The sequence below is a fragment of the Chrysochloris asiatica genome, unplaced genomic scaffold (assembly GCF_000296735.1).
Source record: "Chrysochloris asiatica unplaced genomic scaffold, ChrAsi1.0 scaffold00048, whole genome shotgun sequence".
NCBI lineage: Eukaryota > Metazoa > Chordata > Mammalia > Afrosoricida > Chrysochloridae > Chrysochloris > Chrysochloris asiatica.
In genome coordinates this window covers 17,529,142-17,550,029 of record NW_006408566.1, presented here as the reverse complement: position 1 = coordinate 17,550,029, position 20,888 = coordinate 17,529,142, and the positions used below count along the sequence as shown (strand labels likewise).

General features: G+C 39.1%; 1 protein-coding gene across 1 annotated transcript in view; it reads right to left on the bottom strand.

The window, feature by feature from the left end:
• Positions 1 to 20,888, bottom strand: part of LOC102840577 (chromosome unknown open reading frame, human C1orf87) — a 157,106-nt gene that overhangs the window by 27,989 nt on the left and 108,229 nt on the right. Inside the window, exon 8 of the mRNA XM_006862505.1 lies at positions 19,467 to 19,531. Within this exon, the coding sequence (XP_006862567.1) occupies positions 19,467 to 19,531 (65 nt within the window). The remainder of the gene's footprint in view (positions 1 to 19,466; positions 19,532 to 20,888) is intronic.

Below are 20,888 nucleotides of genomic sequence, written 5' to 3'. Positions count from 1 at the left end.
GTTGGCCCAGGATTGGGTAGTGTTTAGTTCTGTTGTGCATAGGGTCTCTATGGATCAGTACCGACTCAATGGCACCTAACAACAACAACAACATTGTATAGGAGTGGGAGAGGATCAGGGGTGGCTTATTGAATGAAGGCAATGACACTTAAATTGGTGACCTAAAGAATGAATAGGAGTTTCTCCAGGCAAAGGAGATGGTGATAGGTGTGTGTGGAGCAGAAAGTTTCAGAGAAGTAGAGGCAGCAGCCAGGAGTCAGGCCCTGAATCAAGAAGACTTCCTATGGTTCTGCCTCCTATTGTGATAGTTAAGGTTTTATGTCAACTTGATTGGGCCAGGATTCCCAATGATTTGGTAGTTGAGATGTGGTGACCTCATGGTGAGATCTAATACAGTATAGTTAAGTCTAGGATGATTGGTTTTGAGCAGCCAATCAATTGAAAGGATGTTAATTCGGGGGTGTGAGCTGCTTCCAATATAATGGACACTCAGACAAATCTTGCTTGCTTTCTGCTGATCTGGATCTCGTGTCTGGTTCTTCTTCCAACCTCCCGTTCTTTAGACTTGAGCCAGTGGCCTGCTTTATTACCTACCTGCCTGCTGATTTTGATTCATCTGATCCAGACTTGGGACACTCCCAACTTTACAAATGTGACCCATTTGTGGCACTGTGGGTTAATGTACTGATCTGCAAAGTCGGTTTGAACTGCAAGGTCACTGGTTCAAGCTCACCAGCTGCTCCTAGAAAACCCTATACAGGGTTGTTATGGTTTAGAACTGACTCGATGGCACTTAATAACAACAACAACAACATATATATAAGTCCTGGTGTGGTGATGGGGGTTAATGCACTGGACTGTAAAGTCAGTTTGAACTGCAATGTTGGTGGTTCAAGCTCACCAGTCACTCCTTGGAAACCCTATACAGGGTCGCTATGGATTGGAACTGACTCAAGGGCACTTAACAACAACTATATATATATTTATGCACATATATACATATATAAGTTTTGATGGTTTTGCTTTTCTAGAGAAATCAGCCTGAGAAAATAGAGAAGCAAGCACTTCTGTTCCTCTCCCCACGTTGGTGTGCTCCTGTGAAGCTGGGCACAGTCCTTCTCTTCCCGTTTCCTTGCTCCTTTCAATGAAGGGGGAAGAGAGGCATGAACAGCTCTCTGGTGTACTTGCTGTAGGCTACTGCCTCTGTGAATCTACCACTGCTATCAGTTGCCTTGGAATCAATTTTGACTCATGGCAATCCCATTAGGTTCAGAGAAAAATTGTGTTCAACAGGGTTTTCAATGGCATGAAGTAGATTGTCAGGCCTGTCTTCTGAGGCATTACTGGGTGGACTTGAACTTCCAACCTTTTGATAAGCAGTGAAGTTTATTAGTAGGTTTCACCACCTAGAAATTGTTTCTGTGAATAAAACAGTTTTTCCTAGGATGCAAGAAAAAGCTTGGCGATTTTCTGCTGTAATTCTCTAAGACTTATTGCTCGTCTCATGCTTTCATTACTCCACACCGTTCATCAGACCTGGCTTCTTGTTTTTTTTATTTTACAAACTCATCTAGCACATAGCACAGATTTGTGGGAATTTCAGATTAAATATTCAGTGAATACTTCAAATATACAATTAAAAATATGATCACTATTTTCAATGAAAACAATTCAATCACTAATTTTAAACAAAAGATATAGGGAGTCAGGGTAACACAGTGGTTAACAATATAGCTGAAGCCAGATGTTTTAGGCTTGAGGTCTCATCTTGGATCTTCTAAGTTACATGACTTTGAAACATTAATTGCCCTCTCCTTGCCTCAGTTTCCTTATCTGTAAAATATAGAAAATTACATCTATTGGCTGTTACAAGTCGGGCTGCTAACCTCAAAGTCAGCAGTTTGAAACTACCACCTGTTCTGCAGGAGAAAGATGAGGCTTTCTGCTGTGGTAAAGATTTACAGAAACCCTATACAGGGTCGCTATGAGTAGGAACCGACTCCATGCACATAACCACCACCAATAAATATTAACTAATAGTGCTATCTGGACTCCTAATGTGGCACTGTAGGATCATCTCTGGAGTTCTAATCACAAGTTTGGTGGTTAAAACCACCAGCTGCTCCTTGGAAACCCTATATGAGTCAGAATTGACTCGATGGCACTTAACAACAACAATAATAGTGTTTTCTATGTTAGGATGTTTATATAAGTACACTGACATTAGATTAAAAAATTGTTGTTAGATAGACTTTTAACATGGAACTTACAAATCTTTATAAATTTTCTCCTTCAGTTTCTTGAGAGAACACAGTATGACTTCATAACTGACTACATACTAGTTGAATAAATGACTGATGTGATGCAAAGACCATGTGGGAGCCATGTCTGACTTCCCCTGACTTCACAAGGGGGAAGAGAATTAAACTCAAAATCAGCCCAATGCCAATTCCTATGCAATGGAGGTCAGACATGCTTCCACCCTAAAATTTTCTTTCCCCTATTCTAATGCCAACCATTCCTCCCACAACACTCTCTGCTTCACATCTGGGTTGGATAATCCACTGCAATGGCCACAGAGAACTCATAACAATACTCAAGATTATGGTATTTATTAAGGTACAATTGAGGATCAAAAACCAACTCAGGAAGCAGCAGTTCTCCTGTCAGGAACACCTGTTTTCTGCTGTACAGCAGATAGTCTTCACTCTTGTCGTTGGCTTCACAGTCATGTGACCCTGTGGCCTCTGATCAGCTCTGGCAAGTGATTCAAAGCTCTTTTAGCCAGTTTGTGAATTCCCAAAGGGCACATTCTTCAAACCTGTCTGTAGGCACTCAGCTTTACTTAGTCCATGGGTCTAGAGCCTGAAGCGACTCTGTCTCTCCTGGGAGGTTGCCACTTTTCTAGGTACGGATCTCCTGCTCCACTCATCCTCTTCCTTGTGGTGGACCTGGGATCATCTGTCCCTGCTTCTGAGATGGCTCCTTTTAAACTGAGCTACAGGGCAAAACGAACCAATCCTAGCCTTAGAGTTCTGTATACCTTATTTGCATGGCCCCACCCAGAGTGCTCCTTGGAGGCCAAGATGGTTAAGCTTTGTCTCTCCTACTTTGGACACATTGTCCGGAGAGAACAGTTGCTGGAGAAGGATGTCATGCTGGGTAAGGTGGAGGGTCAGAGAAAAAGAGGAAGTCCCCCAACGAGATGGATCAGCCAGGTGGCATCATTGATGGCGTCAAGTGTGGCAGCGGTAGTGAGGTTGGCCCAGGATCAGACATTGTTTCGTTCTGCTGTGCATGGGGTCGCTATGAGTCGGTTCTGACTCGATGACACCTGACAACAACAACAACAACCCAATCTCTTGGTGGGAATTAAGAGGACATTGGATAGAAAAGCCAGATCCAGTAAATTCAAGGCCTTAATATGGGCTTTAATGTGGAGTTTGAAAAATTAAGACACTGTAAATACTCATAAATGCTATTATCCTATTTTCCATTCAGGCCTTGGAGAGGAAGACATTTTTTTTTGTGTGTGTGTGTGCTCATATTTAACACAGATGCTACATGGATTAAACAATAATAGATGCAGATGAGGATCACAGTGGCAGACAGTGGAAGTCCCTTTGAGGCAGATCTTAGCTGAATGAATCAGCTGATATCTCAGTTGTCATGGGAACCAATCATTACTTAGTAGCACTGATTCCTGTTTATTGAGTCCAGTATATATATATATATAAGCTTCCTGTTTATTGAAGGTAATAAAAAGACTCAAATTACCCAGAGTCACAGAGTTTGAGAGCTAAATGGATTCTAGAAGCACTACATGGCAAAAAGCATGAAGACAACCTTGGTGTCAGACAGAACTGATACTTCCCTTTATTTGCTGCAAGCTTTCTGACCTTAATTTTATCATTTGTAAAAGACCAGCAATTTACAGTAACATTGTGGAAATAAAATAAAATTACCTATGTAAAATACTTAGTAGAGAGAAGATGCTTAATACAAAGTATAATTATTTGTTGTTATTATTACTCTATTATACTAAGCAACCCTAGTTTTCCCAAGGGCGACAGCCTGACATTAATTATAATATGCCAGGCATTTCATTGGGCATTGTTCACATGCATTCTACCTTTTAGAGTAAGATCTAGAACCAACTTTGTCCCAGTTTGGTTCCTCTTTATAGTCTGAAAAGTTCCATTAGGAAAAAATGCATGTAAATTCACCTGGTCTCTTTTAAACATCCCTTTCTCTTTCCTAATACCTATAAACATATAAAAAGGTAATTGTTTGCACGTGTAAAAATTGTTTGCAAATCCCAATTGAAGCAGAGCTAATCTTTTTCTTTCCACCACAGCAGGAAGGATAAATAATAACCATCTGTCTCAGTCTGCCAGTTGAAGATTTGTCAAGGAGGAAATATGCCAAGCTGGCTTCCAGAGTTTTCCAGGTGTTGGAAGGGGCAGGTTTACTGGGCTCCGATGGGCACTGGTGGTTTCACAGGCAGTTCTCCCCCAGCACTCCAGCTAATGACTTGAAATCAGTGGTCTTTAGTGCTGACTGCACATTAAACCCACCTGGGGAGCTTTAAAAAATTATCATTGCTAAGGCCTCACACCAGTTCCATTAAATCAGAATCTTTAGGGAGAGAAACCCAGTCAGTACTTTTAAACAATTCCCTAGATGTTGTTAAAAGTGAAGCCAGAGTAGAGAAAACTGATTTAAATCAAAGCTTCTGGCCTCATGGGGCCTACTGATTGAAGCTTTTGTGAGAAGGACGTTAGTATCTGTTAACTATCTATTAGATGCTAGACATTTTCCACATGTGTTGTCACTTAATCTAAGGCATCATACTGTGAGGCAGAAATTATCCCTGTTTGACAGATGAGAAAACTGAGGCAACAGCAGGTTCATTTAATTGTTTAAGACAACAAATGCCGGGCAGCCTTGAGACCCTAATTTAGGAATTGATTTTTTTTTTTTTTTAAAGCTTTTATTGTGAATTGAATGACAGTTTACATGGGAGAACATCGGTTTTGCATTCAACCAATAGTGTTTTATTTCATTGCAATGATTACCATTGCCTCCATGCACCATCCGTTAACAGTATTTGTCTTTATTCCCTCTCTTTTTTAAAGTACACAAAACACACAGGGATATATAATCATTTAAACAACCAATGGGCACATTTTGCAAGCCAGCCTCTTTTCCACCAGCACACAGCCTTTCTCTTTCCATGAGTCTAGAATATTCAGCTGCTTTATCTCTCCATGCCATCACCTCTGCCTCCATCTCTGGTGTCTCTGCTTCTCTTGTTGGGATCCCACATTCTGCGCATGCTCTTCTCTCTTGATGGTCCTAGGGTTCTGGAATGTAAACTTAACTACTTCCCTCTTTTTGTTACTCAACTTCTACCTTTACAGATAGGACAATTACAAAGAAACTGATTTTTTTGTTACTTGCTGTCAAGATGGTTTTGACTCATGGTAATTCCATAGAGTTTTCAAGGCTGTGACATTTCAGAAGGTGGTCACCAAGTCTGTTTTCAGAGCTGCCTCTGTGCAACTCTGGCTAGTGGTTGAACACTTTTGCCACCCAGGGATTCCTCAGTTGGGAATAGCCCCAAGCAAAAAATACCAATAATATTCTCCAGATGTGAAGCATTCTTTTGTTCATTAGCTTAGCAAACATTTGGTAAGTGCCTACTATATTTGGATACAGGGTGGTTTTAATTTACATTTCCCTGATGACAAATGGAACTTATTTCTTTCCAATATTTATTATAACTCCTCTTTTGCTATTATTTTGTTTAGAATTTCTGTATTTATGTTCTTGAGCTACACTGGCTGGCGGTATCTTTCTTGTAGTTATGTTGTTCAAATCTTCTATATCTCAACTCATTTTCTAATCTCTGCATGGCACAGACAGACAAGCACTCAGTTACTAAGCAAAAGATTTGCAGTTTAAATTTACCACAGATAGCTCAGAAGAAAGGACTAAAATCTGTGTTTGAAAGGCCAGAACCATGTGACCTACAAAGATTGAATAAGTATGATGAAAGAATACAACCCTGGCACACACCTTTCCTAATTTTAAATGACTCAGTGGCCCCTTGTTCTGTCTGAATAACTGTCTCATGTATAGGTTCTGCATGAGCACAATTAAGTGTTCCAGAATACTCAGACTTCACAATATTGTCTGTAGCTTGTCATGATCCACACAACTGAAAGTCTTTGAGTAGTCAATATAGCACAAGTAAATATCTTTTTGATAGTCTCTGCTTTCAGCCAAGATCCATCTGATGTCAGCAACGATATCCCTCAGTCCATGCCCTTGTTTGAATCAGGCTTGAACCTCTGGAAGCTCCCTTTCAATGTATAGTTGCAGCAGTTTTTGAATTACATTTAGCAAAATTTACTTGCATGAGCTATAAATGATATTTCTGATGATTTTTGCATTCTGTTGTGTCACCTCTCTTTGGAATGGGCACAGATATGGATCGATTTTGTTGGCCAGGTTGCTGTCTTGAAATTTTTTGGCATAGATGAGTAATTGCCTCCAGTGCAGTGTCAGTTTGTTGAAAGATTTCAGTTTGCATTCCATCAATTCCCAGAACTATGTTCTTTGCCAATGCCTTCAATGCACCCTAGACTTCTTCCTTCAGTACCACTGGCTCTTGATCATATGCTATCTCTTGAAATGGTTGAACATCAACCACTTCTTTTTGGTAGCGACTCTATGCATTCCTTTCATCTTCTTCTGATGCTTTCTACACCATTCAATATTTTGGCCATAATATCCTTCAATATTGCAAGTTAAGGTTTGAATAATTTTGGAAATTCTTTCAGCTTGAGAAATGCTGAATGTGTTTTTCTATTTTGCTTTTCTAACTCCAGGTCATTGCACATTTAATTATGACATTTGACTTCATCTTCTCGAGCTGCCCTTAGAAATTTTCTGTTCAGCTCTTGCACCTCTTCAATCTTTCCATTTGCTTTAGCATATTTATGCTGTAGAGCATGTTTTAGAGTTTCTGCTGATATTCATGTTGATCTTTTCTTTGTTTCTTGTCTTAATTATCTTTTGCTTTCTTCCTGTATGATGTCATTGTTGTCTTCTGGTGTTTGATTGTTAGTATCTAATGCATCAAATCTCTTCTCAAGACAATCTCTAAATTCAGGTAGGATATTTTCAAGGTCATATTTTCACTCTTATGCACTTGTTTTAATTTTCTTCAACTTCAGCCTGAACTTGTGTATGGACAATTGATGGCCTTTCCCACAGTTTGCCCCTGGCCTTGTTGTGGCTGATGATATGGAGCTTTTCCACTGACTCACTCCACAGATGTAATGAATTTGATTTCTGCATATTCCATCTGGTGAGGTCCATGTGTATAGTCATCTTCTATGTTGTTTTAGAAAAAAGGTATTTCCAGTGTGGATGTCATTGGTCTTTTAAAATTCTGTCATGCATTCCCCAGCACTGTTTCTATCAATAAGGCCATATTTTCCAACTACTGATTCTTCCTCTTTGTTTTCAACTTTTGCATTCTAATCACCAGCAATTACAATAAATGTTGACTGTATATTTGATCAATTTTGGATTGAAGACATTGGCGGGATTCATCAATTTCATCATCACTGGGCTTAGTAGTTGGTACATAAATTTGAATAATAGTTACATTAACTGATCTTCCTTGTAGGCATATCAATATCATTCTATCTATCATCTATCTATCTATCTATCTATCTATCTATCTATCTATCTATCTATCTATCTATCTATCTATCTATCCATCTATCATCTATACATGTTTGTATGTGTTTGTTGTTGTTAAGGGTTGTTAAGCCAGTTCTGATTTATAGCGACCCTGTATATGGTTTACAAGGAGTGGCTGGTGGGTTTGAGCTCTTGACCTTGTAGTTAGCAGTAAAATGCTTATCCTACAGTGCCATATCAGGACACACACATGTATATATATATACATTTTTGTATATATATACATTTTGTATATACATTTTTGTGTATATGCTTTATTTTGGAATTCTGGTTTGGTACTGTAGGATAAGCATTGGACTTGTAACAGCAAGTTAAAAATTCAAACCAGTATAGAATTTGAGGTTGGCAGTTGCAATGTGGTGAATTATTTAATATATCTCTTTGGTCACTATCTTTGCAACTCCCATCAAATGACTCTATTCCTGATTGTCTAGGTAAGAAGCATGTGGAATAAGGTACTGGTGGTATGCCATGATTCTGCTGTGGATGTTTACATTGTTAATTGTAATTGTGATACCTGGAAACTCTGTGTGTTTATAATGAACCGTCTCAGAAGCAGGAGGGGTGATCTCACTACCTTCAAAGAAGAAGAACTAAATGAGTATTGCCTCCCTCAGACCCCTAGGTCCTTTGTTCACTGAACTCCCTCAATCCAGGGACAGAAAGCTGTGACACAGAATAATGTCAGAGGACAGTAGCAGTAGAGTCAAGAGCCAGCATACCATACAGAGAATTGGGCTTCCCAGAGCCAGAGTACCATACAGAGAATTGGGCTTCCCAGCCCACAGAGCAAGTACAGCTGAATGACTTTGGGCAGGAGGTTTGCTTGTAGAGTGGTGTGCCTCCAGGCACTTAAGTGAGGGAGCTTGGTTTGTTGACCCCTAGAGCTAGAACTGAGTGCCTTAAGGCTGAAACTTATAGTGGAGTGGTGTGTCCTGTGAGCATTTATCAGTACCTGACTTGAACAACTGTGCTCTTAGCTTTTTCTAATCATATATTGTAATTTATCAACATTCCTAATAAACTCCCTAACTGTAAGCATGGTGTCTGAGTTCTGTGTGGCAATTACAATGAATTATCGAACCCAGATGGGATGTAGAGAGGGCTGAAGGAGGAATGGTTATGGCATTTTTATTTCTATAGCTGTTATTTCATTTCAGTACTTTAAATATTTAATTTCACTGTTTTGGTTGAAAATGCAGCCATTAGTTTCACTACTGATCCACTGCCAGTAATGTGCTGTGTTTTCCCTAATGTTGTGTTTAGGGTTTTCTTTGACTTTGCTTTTTGCATTTCATGTTTCGGTATGGTTTGATTTGTATTTGTTCTTATACAAATACAAATCTAAGGGAGTTCATAGTAGTTCTGGAATAAGTGGTTTGATGTCTTTCATCACATTCACAAATTTCTCAGTCATAATTGCTTCAAAAATTTCTTCAACTCTATTTTCTTATTCCTATCCTTCTGGGAAGGAGCTCTGGTAGTGTGGTGGGTTACAAGTTGGGCTGCAAGTGGGTTACAAGAAAGGTCAGCAGTTCAAATATACCAGTCATTTTGTGGGAGAAGGATGAGGCTTTCTGCTCCAGAAAAGAATTACAGCCTCGGAAACCTTATATAGGATTGTTATGAGTACAAACCAATTCCACAGCACTTAACCACCATCCTTCTGGGATTTCAATTCCATGTATATTGGAAATTGTGGCCACTTCCCATATGTTTCACATACTTATATGTACAGACCAATCTCTTTTCTTATTTATGCTTCAATCTGGACATTTTCTACTAAACTATCTCCCTGCTTAGTAACCCTCCCTTCAGCTTGTCTAATTTTCTGTTAAACATGTCTAGTGAATTTAAAAAAGGCTAGTTATTATATTTTTCAATTCATTAGATTTCTTTTATAGATTCAAATTCTTTACTGTAATTCTCCATCTTGTCATCACCTTTCTTGAACATGTTAATTAGTTAATTATAGTTATTTCAAAATCCTGACCTGCTGTGAATCATTCTTGTCATTTAAAAAGAAATGTATATTAGGCGCTAGGTATGAAAAATTCTAGAGATTTTGTATGAAGTATGAAGTTATCTTCCTCCAGGGAAGAGGGTTTCCTTCACTTCAGTCTGAATTCCAAATTATTTAGCGGAACCTTCAGTAATATTTTTTGTTATTGTTATTTGGCATTTTATCTAGTCTTCTAGCTGTTCTTGCCAGGAAAGTTGTTGTGCTGCAAACCCGTCTATTCTTACCATTAGTTTTATGCAAAGATACTTTAAAGCTAATAATTATATGCACATTAAAAATTAAAAAAAACTAATTTCACAGGTTAGTTTTGGCTAGAAATTCAATGGCATATATAATACAAGGTAAGTGCCACTGAATCGATTCTGACTCATAGTGATCCTATATAGGATTTCCAAGGTCCGTCTCATAATGACCTTGTATAGCTGGTCATTTTTTTGAAACACTAACTTTGTGGTTAGAAGTTCAGTGCCACCCCAGGATTCCATAACACAGATAGCATTGTTCTTGTTATTAGGTGCCGTTGAGTTGGTACTGGCTCATAGCGACCCTATGCACAACAGAACAAAACACTGCCCAGTCCTGGACCAACCTCACAATTGTTGCTATGCCTGAGGTGATCGCTGCTGCCACTGTGCCAATCCATCTCACTGGGGGTCTTCCTCTTTTTCTCTGCCCCTCCACCTTACCTAACATGGTATCCTTCTCCAGTGACTGGTCGCTCAGAAGTATGAAAGATGAAGTCTGGCCATCCTGGCTGCCAAGGAGCACTCTAACTGTATTCATCCAACACAGATCCATTTGTTCTTTTGGTGGTCCATGGTACTTCAATACTCTCCTCCAACATCAGAACTCAAATACATCAATTCTTCTATGGTCTTCCTTATCCACTGTCCAACTATTGCATGCTATGAGGTTATTGAAAATACCATGATGCTCCTTAGTCCTCATATTGACATCTTTGCTCTTCAACATTTTAAAAAGGTCTTGTGCAGCAGATTTGCCTAATGCAATATGTCGTTTGATTTCTTGACTGTTGCTTCCATGAGTATTGATGGTTGATCTGAGAAAAATGTAGTCTTTGACACGAGATAGTATATATAAATGCAAATATGGATATTTTTAATCAGATTATCATGAAATATTTCAGTGAAAAGAGATCCCAGGGATGAGAAAATTTTATAACACAAATATACATACATAATAAGTAATATTATATAATAGCTATATAATGCATTCACTTTCATTTTATAACATCTAACATTTAGGGCTACTGTTGTGGTTAAGTGCTGTCGAGTTACTTCTGATTCATACAGACCCTGTACAAGGTTTTCAAGGAATGACTGGTGAAATTGAACTGCCAAACTTGTGATTCTCAGACCAGTGCTTTTACAGCACCACACATGTTGGGGTATGTTGTGGTTGTTAAGTACCATTGAGTCAGTTCCAACTCATAGTGACCCTGTACAGGGTTTCTGAGGAGTGACTGGTGAGCTTGAATTATCAACCTGTGGTTCAAACTGACTGCAGTAGGGCTATAGAACAAATAAAAATGGATCACTCAGTATTTTCTGTTGTTGTTGTGTGCTGTTGAATCAGTTCTGACTTATAGCAACCTTGTATAGTGTTTTCAAGGAGCTGTTGGTGGGTGTGAACCACTGATCTTGTGGTTAGCAGTTCAGAGCTTATCCTATATCACCTAAGTGCTTAAGAGCATTTGACCATCATAGATCCCCCAGCACAGAAATAAGATCAAGTAATTCACTTTCTCAGTAATTAGCAAGCTATCACAATAGCAATGCAACCAAAGCAATGCAACCACAACAACCCCCTTGTTTTGTAGAGTGCTATATTTGTAAGGCCCAATTGCCCTATAGTAACTAATTTTTAAGAAATGATCAGGCTGAAATGGAAAACTTTTAGCATCAACAACTCCCATGGATGCAGAAACCCCCTTTTCCCCTTAACTCTGGCTAAACGTGGCTTCTGGAACACTGTTTATGTAAATTCCTCACATCTGAAGTGTGCCTGCCTGACTCACAGATACTGTGGCCAGTGGCCAAGGCTAACCTTGAGAACAGCCGGCCAAAGTTAATCTTGAAAACTAACTATCCCAGCAGATGTACCCCTAGCCCCAAGTTAATCTTGAGAAGTAACTGTCCCAGCTGATGCACTCCTAGTCCCCACCCTAACAGCTCATGCATACATCATACCCTTGGTTTGTACAAGATAATGTCAGACTGCCTATGTATAAATACTCTTTGAAAAACTGGGTTGGGGCTGCAGTTTTTCCTACTTTTAGGGAGGCTGTGGTCGCTTGCCAGCTAATAAAGGCTTCCTTATCGATCCCGAGAGTCTTGAGTGGTCATCTGGGTAAATTAAGACCCAACATATTGAGTTCTGGTGTGGTGCTGTGGGCTAGTGTGTCAGACTGTAAAGTCGTTTGAACTGCAAGGTCTGTGGTTCAAGCTCACCAGCTGCTCCTTGGAAACCCTATACAGGGTTGATATGGGTCAGAATCGACTCAATGGCACTTCACAACAACAACAACAACAACATATTGAGGATATCATGTTCAATAAGATGGAGTGTCAGAAAAAAAAAAAAAAAAAAAAAAGAGGAAGACCCCCAACGAGATGGATTGGCCAAGTGGCAGCATCGATGGACTCAAGCATGGCAACAGTAGTGAGGTTGGCCCAGGATTGGGCAGTGTTTCGTTCTGCTGTGCATAAGGTTGCTAAGGGTTGGCATCAACTTGATGGCACCTAACAACAACATGTTGCTTAAGGAGTCCTGGTATTGCGTTGTGAGTTAATGTGCTGGACTGCAAAGTCAGTTTGAACCACAAGGTCAATGGTTCAAGTTCACCAGCTGCTTCTTGTAAACTCTATACAGGGTTGTTATGGGTTGGAACCAACTCAACAACACTTAACAACAACAACATATTGCTTTAAACCATTTTTTTCAGACTTACAATCATCCTATAAGACCAACAGGGAATTTCTCTCTTGGGCTTCCTCCCTCCCTCCCTTCCTTTATTATTTTTTTTTACTTAATATTTTTGCCCACTTCACAGAAGAAAAAATGAGTCAGAGAGAAGTGAAATAAATATTCCAATATAGGTGGTTATTTAGTTGATAAAGTAAGGCTTCAAACCATTTAAAAAAAAAAAGGCATTTCCAGCTATTCCATATTTGTTGCTGTTCTTGTTAAGTGCCTTCGCATAGGTTCTGACTCATAGTGACCCTGTATAGGGTTTCTGAGGAGTGGCTGGTGAGTTTGAACTGCCGACTTTGTGGCTCAAACCGACCTTGCAGTCCAGTGCATTAACCCACAACATCATATTGTTGTTGTTAAGTGCCGTCGAGTCGGTTCCAACCCATAGCGACCCCGCACAGGGTTTCCGAGGCTGTAAATCTTTATGGGAACAGAAAGCCTCATCTTTTGCTCGCAGAGCAGCTAGTAGTTTCAAACTGCTGACCTTGCAGTTCTCAGACCGATTTGTAACCACTATGCTGCCAGAGCTCCTTACAGCATCACATTAGGACTCTTCTATTCTATATTGTGGCGCTGTGTGTTAATGCGCAGACTGCAAAGCCATTTGAACTGCAAGGTTGGTGTTTCACGCTCACCAGTTACTCCTTGGAAACCCTATACAGGGTCACTATGGGTCGGACCTGACTTGACGGCACATAACAACAACAACAACAATTCCACATTACTTCACTTACATAAGAGAGTTAAAAAAAGTGGCTAAAATATTTATTGTTACCATCTTTTGATATATTTGTCCTGTTTTTGCAACAAGACTGTGAATGCTTTAAAGATATCCATCATGCCAAGAACATGAACCCTGAGTTGATATTTACCTATTATTTTGTATCCCCCGCCTATGCTTTTATACTCTGTCTTTAAAAGCCAAAGCCGGGACTGGGACTCTACAAGTATGTTTTTCAGATTCTTTTGCTAATTGACTTTAGGCTAAATTCTGACAATGGTGATGGTGGTGGTTGTGTGCCACTGAGTTGTTTCTGACTCACAATGACCCTGAATAGGGTTTCTGAGGCTGTAAATCTTTTTGGGAGCAGAAAGCCTTATCTTTCTCCAGTGGAGTGACTGATAAATCCCAATTGCTGTCGCTGCATTTAGCAGCTCAGCCTTCAGCCTCTAGGCTACCAGGGATCCTTTGAAATTCTGACAGTAGGAGGCACTTTCAGGGACATTAGGATGTGGGGAGAGGGCAGACATACTCCCTTTTTGTGTCTGGCTTTTGTAAACATGTTCCAGTACCAGAGAAGTACTACTGTTATACTTTTCAACACTTTAAGCAGCAGCCATGTGTGAAAACTCAGACATCAGATGAACAGTCACGTGACTGCTTTCAGTCATCCCAGCATTGACTATATACTGCATTGTTAATGCTCCAAACACCAAACACCTCCTTATAGATCTAAGACCCAGCTAGCTGGTCAATCTCACCTATGTGGTGTCCCCTTTAAGGTTTAATAAGCATCTAGCATCCCTTCCAAAATCCTTTCTACATTTGCTTGTCATCTTCTTGGAGATCACAGAACCAGTTGTGATCTTGTTGTTAGGTGCCACTGAGTTTTTTCTTTCTCATAGTGCCCTATGCCAAACAGAATGAAACACTACCTGGTCCTGTGATATTGTCACAATGACTGCTACACTTCAACCCATTGCTGATGTCATTGTGCCAATCCATCTTGTTGGGAGTCTTCCTTTTTTTTTTTTAATGGAACCTCCAGTTTACAAAGCATGATGTCTTCTCTAGGGACTAGTCCTTCCTGATAACATGTCCTGTGCATGAGAGAAGTCTTGCCATCCTGGCTTCTAAGGAACTTCCTGGCTGTACTTCTTCCAAAACAGATTTGTTTGTTCTTCTGGCAGTATGTTGTTGTTGTTAGGTGCCATCGAGTGGGAACCAACTCATAGCGGCCTTATGCACAGCAGAATGAAACACTGCCTGATCCTGGGCCAACCTCACTATTGTTGCCACGGTTAAGTCCATCGATGCTGCCACCTGGCCAGTCCATCTCATTGGGGGTCTTCCTCTTTTTCTCTGACCCTCCACTCTACCTAACATGATATACTTCTCCAGCGACTGGTCCCTCCTGACAATATGTCCGAAGTATGAGAGACGAAGTTTGACCATCCTGGCCTCCAAGGAGCACTCTGGCTGCACTTATTCCAATACGGATCTGTTAGTTCTTTTGGCAGCCTGCAGCACTTTCAATATTCTCCTCCAATACCATAATGTACACACATCAATTCTTCCTTGGTGTTCCTTATTCATTGTCCAGTTTTCACATCCATAGAAACAATTGAAAATAATCAGCTATCAGGCACATCTCAGTTCTCAAACTGACATCTTTGCATTTGAAAACTTTAAAGAAGTCTTGTGCAGGAGATTGGTCTAATGCAATACATTATTTGATTTCTTGGCTGCTGCTTCCATGAGTATTTATTGTGGATCAAAGCAAAATGAGGTTTTGACAACTTAATTCTGTTCTCCATTTATCATGTTGTTATTGAGCCAGTGGTGAGGATTTTTGTTTTCTTTACACTGAGGTGCAACCCATACTGAATGCTGTGGTCTCAGATCTTCATCAGTAAGTATTTTAAATTCTCTTTAATTTCAGCAAGCAAGATTGTATCATCTGCATATTACGGGTTGTTAATGAGTCTTCCTCATATCCTGAAGAGCCATGCTTTTCTTTATAGAATCCATCTGGTGCACATCTTTCCTGGTTTTGAACCATACAGTGTCCCCTTGTTCTCTTTCAAACAACTGCCTCTTTATCTATCTATAGGTTCCTCATGAGCACAAATAATTGTTCTGGAATACCCGTTTTTCACATTATTATCCATAGCCTGTCATGATCTACACTGTCAGAAGTCTTTGCATAGTTAGTAAAGCACAGGTAACAACTTCCTGGTATTCTCTGTTTTCAGCCAAGATCTACTTGATGTCAGCAATTATATTCCTCATCTGAATCCATTTTGAACCTCTTGCTGTTCCCTCTCAATATACTGTTCCAGTTCTTTTTAAACTATCTTCATCAAAATTTTACTAGCATATGATATCAGTGATATTCTTCAATGATTTCAGCATTCTGTGGGGTCATGTCTCTCTGAGATGGACTCAGATATGAATCTCTCCAAACGGATGGCCAACTAGCTGTCTTCCAAATTTCTTGTCATAGATGAATGAGTGCCTCCAGTGCTGTACAAGTTTACTGAATGATTTCAAATTGTATTCCATCAATTCCCAGAGCCTTGTTCTTTGCCAGTGTCAACAGTGTTAGTTGGACTTCTTCCTTCAGTACAATTGATCGTATGTTCCTTCTTGAAATGGTTGAACATTAACCATTGTTTTTGGTACAGTGTCTGTGTATATTCCTTCCATCTTCTTTTCATGCTTTCTTCATCATTCAACATTTTGCCCATGGAATCCTTCAGCATTGCAAGTCAAAGCTTGATTTTTTTTTCAGTTCCTTCACCTTGAGAAATGCTGAGCATGTTCTTCCCTTTTGATTTTCTAACTTTTTATCTTTGCATATTTCATTATAATACTTGACTTTTTATGCCCTTAGAAAGTTTCTGTTCAACTCTTTTACCTTCTTATTTCTTCCATTTATTTTAGCTTCTCCATATTGGAGACCACATTTAAGATCTCTTCTGACATCCATTTTGGTCTTTTCTTTCTTTCTTGTCTTCTTAGTGATCTTTTACTTTTTTCCTCTATGATGTTCTTGAAAGCATCACACAACTCTTATGGTCTTTGGCCGTTAGTATCTAGTGCATCAAATCTCTTCTTGAAATGCTCTCTAAATTCAGGTGTGGTATATTCAAAGTCATTTTTTGGCTCTCATGGACTTGTTTTAATTCTCTTCAGAATCAACCTGAATTTGCATATTAGCAATTGATGGTCTTTCCCACGGTCTGCCCCAGCCTTGTTCTGGCTGATGATACTGAGCTTCTCCACCATCTCCTCCCACAGATTGAGTCAGTCAGATTTCTGTGTATTCCATCTCATTAGGTCCTTGTGTATATTCATCTTTTATGTTGTTAACAAAAGATATCTGCAATAAATAAGTCATTGGTCTTGCAAAATTCTATCATGTGATCTCCAGCATAATTGCTACCACCAATGCTGTATTTTCGAACTCCTGGTCCTTCCTCTTTGTTTCCAACCTTCTCGTTCTAGTGACAACAGTTACGGATATATCTGATTGAACATTTGATCACTTTCAAACTGAAGGAGTTGGTAGAATTCTTCAATTTCATAATCAATGGCTTTAGTGATTAGTGTGTAAATTTGAATAATAGTAGTATTAACTGATTTTCTTTGTAGGCGTATGGAGACTTTCCTATCACAGATATCATTGTACTCTAAGATACAGCTTGAAATGTTCTTTTTGACAATGAGTGCAATGCTATTCCTCTTGAGTTTTTTGTTCCTGATATAGTAAACCATATAACTGTCAGATTCAAAATGGCCAATAACAGTCTATTTCAGCTCATTTATGCCCAGGATATTGATGTTTATGAATTACATTTCATTTTTGATAACTTCCAATTTTCCTAGATTCATGCTTTGTACTTTCCATGTTCTGATGATTAATGGATACAGCTGTTTTTCCTCATTTTGAGTTGTGCTCCATCATCAAGTGAAAACTTTACTCCATTAGTGTCAGCATGGTCAGCTCTACTTTGAAGAGGCAGTTCTTCCTCAGTCATATTTTTGGTGCCTTCCAATCTGAGGGGCTCATCTTCTTGCACTACATCTGATAATATTCTAGTGCTGTTCATAAAGTTTTCATCTTCTGGGACTATATCTGACAATAATCAGTTGCTATTCATAATGTTTGCAGTGGCTAGACATTCAGAAATAGTTCATCCCCTTCTTCCTAGTCGGTTTTAATGTGGAAGCTCTGCTGAATCCTGTCCACCATGGGTGACAGGATTCAGCAGAGCTTCCATATTAGAAGTACCAGTGACATAGCTTCCAGAATTACAGTCACATGCAAACTAGTACAACAAACTGACAGATAAGTGGCGGACCATGCTATTAAATTCTGAGACTAGTACTCGTTTCTCTATGTTCCTCCAGTCCTAGGTATGGTAGCTAGTTCCTATAATTAGTAATATCTGGAGTACCTTATTATTTTCTCTCTGTTTTTCAAGTTTCTAACATTTTTATAAGGAGCTCTGGTAGCATAGTGGTTTACAAACTGGGCTGTGAACCAAGGTCAGCAGTTTGAACACACCAGCTGTCTCATAGGAGAAAGATGAGGCTTTCTGCTCCTGTAAAGATTTATAGCCTCGGTAACTCTGTATGGGGTCACTATGAGTTGGAACCGATTCCACGGCACATAACCACCACCACCCTTTTTATAACCAATCCCTTGCAGTAAGTCCACTGTATTTGAAATATCTAGCAAGGTTTTTATTTTTCTGCCTGGATACAGATGGATACAGAATTCCTTCCTCCTTCTCTTTCATTACCTTGTAATTTTATCCAAAGGGTAATCAGTAAGTGGTTGATGGATATAGTAAATAGAGTAATTACAACAGCAGATTAATATCAATGCATATTTTTTCACCTGTCATATTTAAAGCATGCTAATTGCTAAATATTTTGCCCAATTCATTTTTATACTTACACTTAATAATATGTCTTGGAAATCTTCCTGTAGCAGTCCATCCATGTTATTTTTACAGCTGTACTCTGGTAGCGTAGTGGTTACAAGTTGGGCTGTTAACCTCAAGCTCAACAGTTTGAAACTACCAGTGGTTCCATGGGAGAAAGATGAGGCTTTCTGCTCCCATAAAGATTTATAGCCTTGGAAATCCTATGCAGGGTTGCTATGTGTTGGACCTGACTCCACTGCACACATTCCCTACCACCATAATTTACTTATATGATTTCTGAAGAAACATTTCTTTGTTTCCATTAAAACAAAAACTAAATGACCAGGGGGAGAGAGAAGCTGCACTAAATATACTTACATATGAATCTTTGAGATTTGTTTTTTTGTGTGTGAGGTATCACTAAGATAAATACATAGTAGTGGAGTTTCTAGATCTTAGGAGATGTGAAGATTCTAATACACAATACCACCTTTCTCTGTAATGTACTACATTAGTCTTAAAGGGTTACTATTAGGGAATGCCTCATGATACAATAAAATTTGGACAATTACATTTTTCAGCTTAATTGAGTTCTCTATGGAGGGCAAATGGTTTGTGCTCGACTGCTAACCTATACTTTGATCAAATCCATCCAACAGTACTATGGAAAATATTGAACATTAAGATCATAGACAAGAAATCTTATGCAGCTGCACTATTTTGCAATTCAAGAGGTAACCATGAGTCGGATTTGACTCTACAGCAACTAACGACAATGACAACAAAGATAACCCATTGATGCCATTCTCACTCCCAATTCTCCTTCACTTTGTATCATGGAGGAATGATATGAAACTCAACAAGCAAACAACTCAAGCTAAAAAAGCAACCAACAACAGCTCTAGGAAATGGGAGTTGTCCCAGGAGTCTGTACTGTTATCAGAGAATTTCTTTGCTAACTATTTTCTACGTCTTGCAGAGATGCTTAAAGCAAAAAAATATTTGAACTCACCTGTAGGCAAATCAAATGGCACATCAGAGGATGCTCTGCTCAACAATGCAACAAAATTCTGCCATCTGTCCAATAAAAGGAACAATAATTTTAATGTCAAACACATATATTATTGGTCACCATTTTCATCACCCTAGAAGAATATGAATTGAATCTTTAACTTTGTACCAATAAATTTATATTAAAAGCTTTTGATACCTATATCATTCTAGGTTCAATTTAGGAAACAGAAACCACTTTAGGTATCTGTATTAGAAAAGATCTTAATGTAGAGAATAAAGTGCACACAAAATTATCGCAAGGGCTTTAGGGATGGAGGTTGGGGGATACTTCTAATTTCATATTCAGATCTTCACAATGTGATCTAAAGATCAGGCACTGGCAAACATCTGCGTGATGTCTCAGTTGCCCCTAATCATGAAGCTGGCGACTAGGTAGTACAAACACTAATGCCTGCCAGGGTAAAGAGTAGTAACTATATTACTGCAGAAGACATGAATACATGAAATAACATTAGCCCCTCCACCCAATCTGCCTTCCAAATTTCCTGTAATTGCATCTCACTGATAGAACTTAAATGGATTCTAGAACCTCAGTGCCAAAGAAGTATGGGAAATGAACTTTTAAAAATTTTGGGATACAAAAATTGGTCCTCCCTAAAGATATATTTTTCCCAAATAAAATGGATGTCAGAGGAGACACTGAAACTTGTTCTCCAGTGTAGAGATGCTAAAGCAAATGGAAGAAATGAGAAGGTACAAAAGATGAATAGAAAAGTTCAAAAGGTCAGCTCGAGAATATAAAGTCAAATATCACAACAAAATGCACAAAGATCTGGAGTCAGAAACTATGAAGGAAGAATGCTCAGCATGTCTCAAGCTGGGGGAACTGAAGAAAAAATCAAACCCTCAACTTTCATTATTAAATGATTCTTTGGGCAAATTATTGAATGATGCAGAAAGCATCAAGAAGATGGAAGGAATACACAGAGGCACTGTACCAAAAGGAAATGGTTGATGTCCAACCATTTCAAGATGTACCACATGATCAAGTGCCAATGATACTGAAGGAGGAAGTCCAAGGTGCATTGAAGGAATTGGCAAAGAAAAATGCACCAGGAATTGATGGAATACACATTGAAATCTTTCAAGAAAGTGAGACAGCACAGGAGGCACTCACTCATCTCTGCCAAGAAATTTGGAAGACATCTATCTGGCCAATTGATTGGAAGAGATCCATATTTATGCACATTCCAAAGAGAGGTGACACAATGGAAAGTGGAAATCATTGGACAATCTCTCTGATATCCCATGTGAGTTAAGTTTTACTCAAAGTAATACAGAAACGGCTACAATCATACATTGACAGAGAATTCAGAAGAAGCTGTGGAACAAGTGATATCATTGCTGGTGTCCGCTGGAT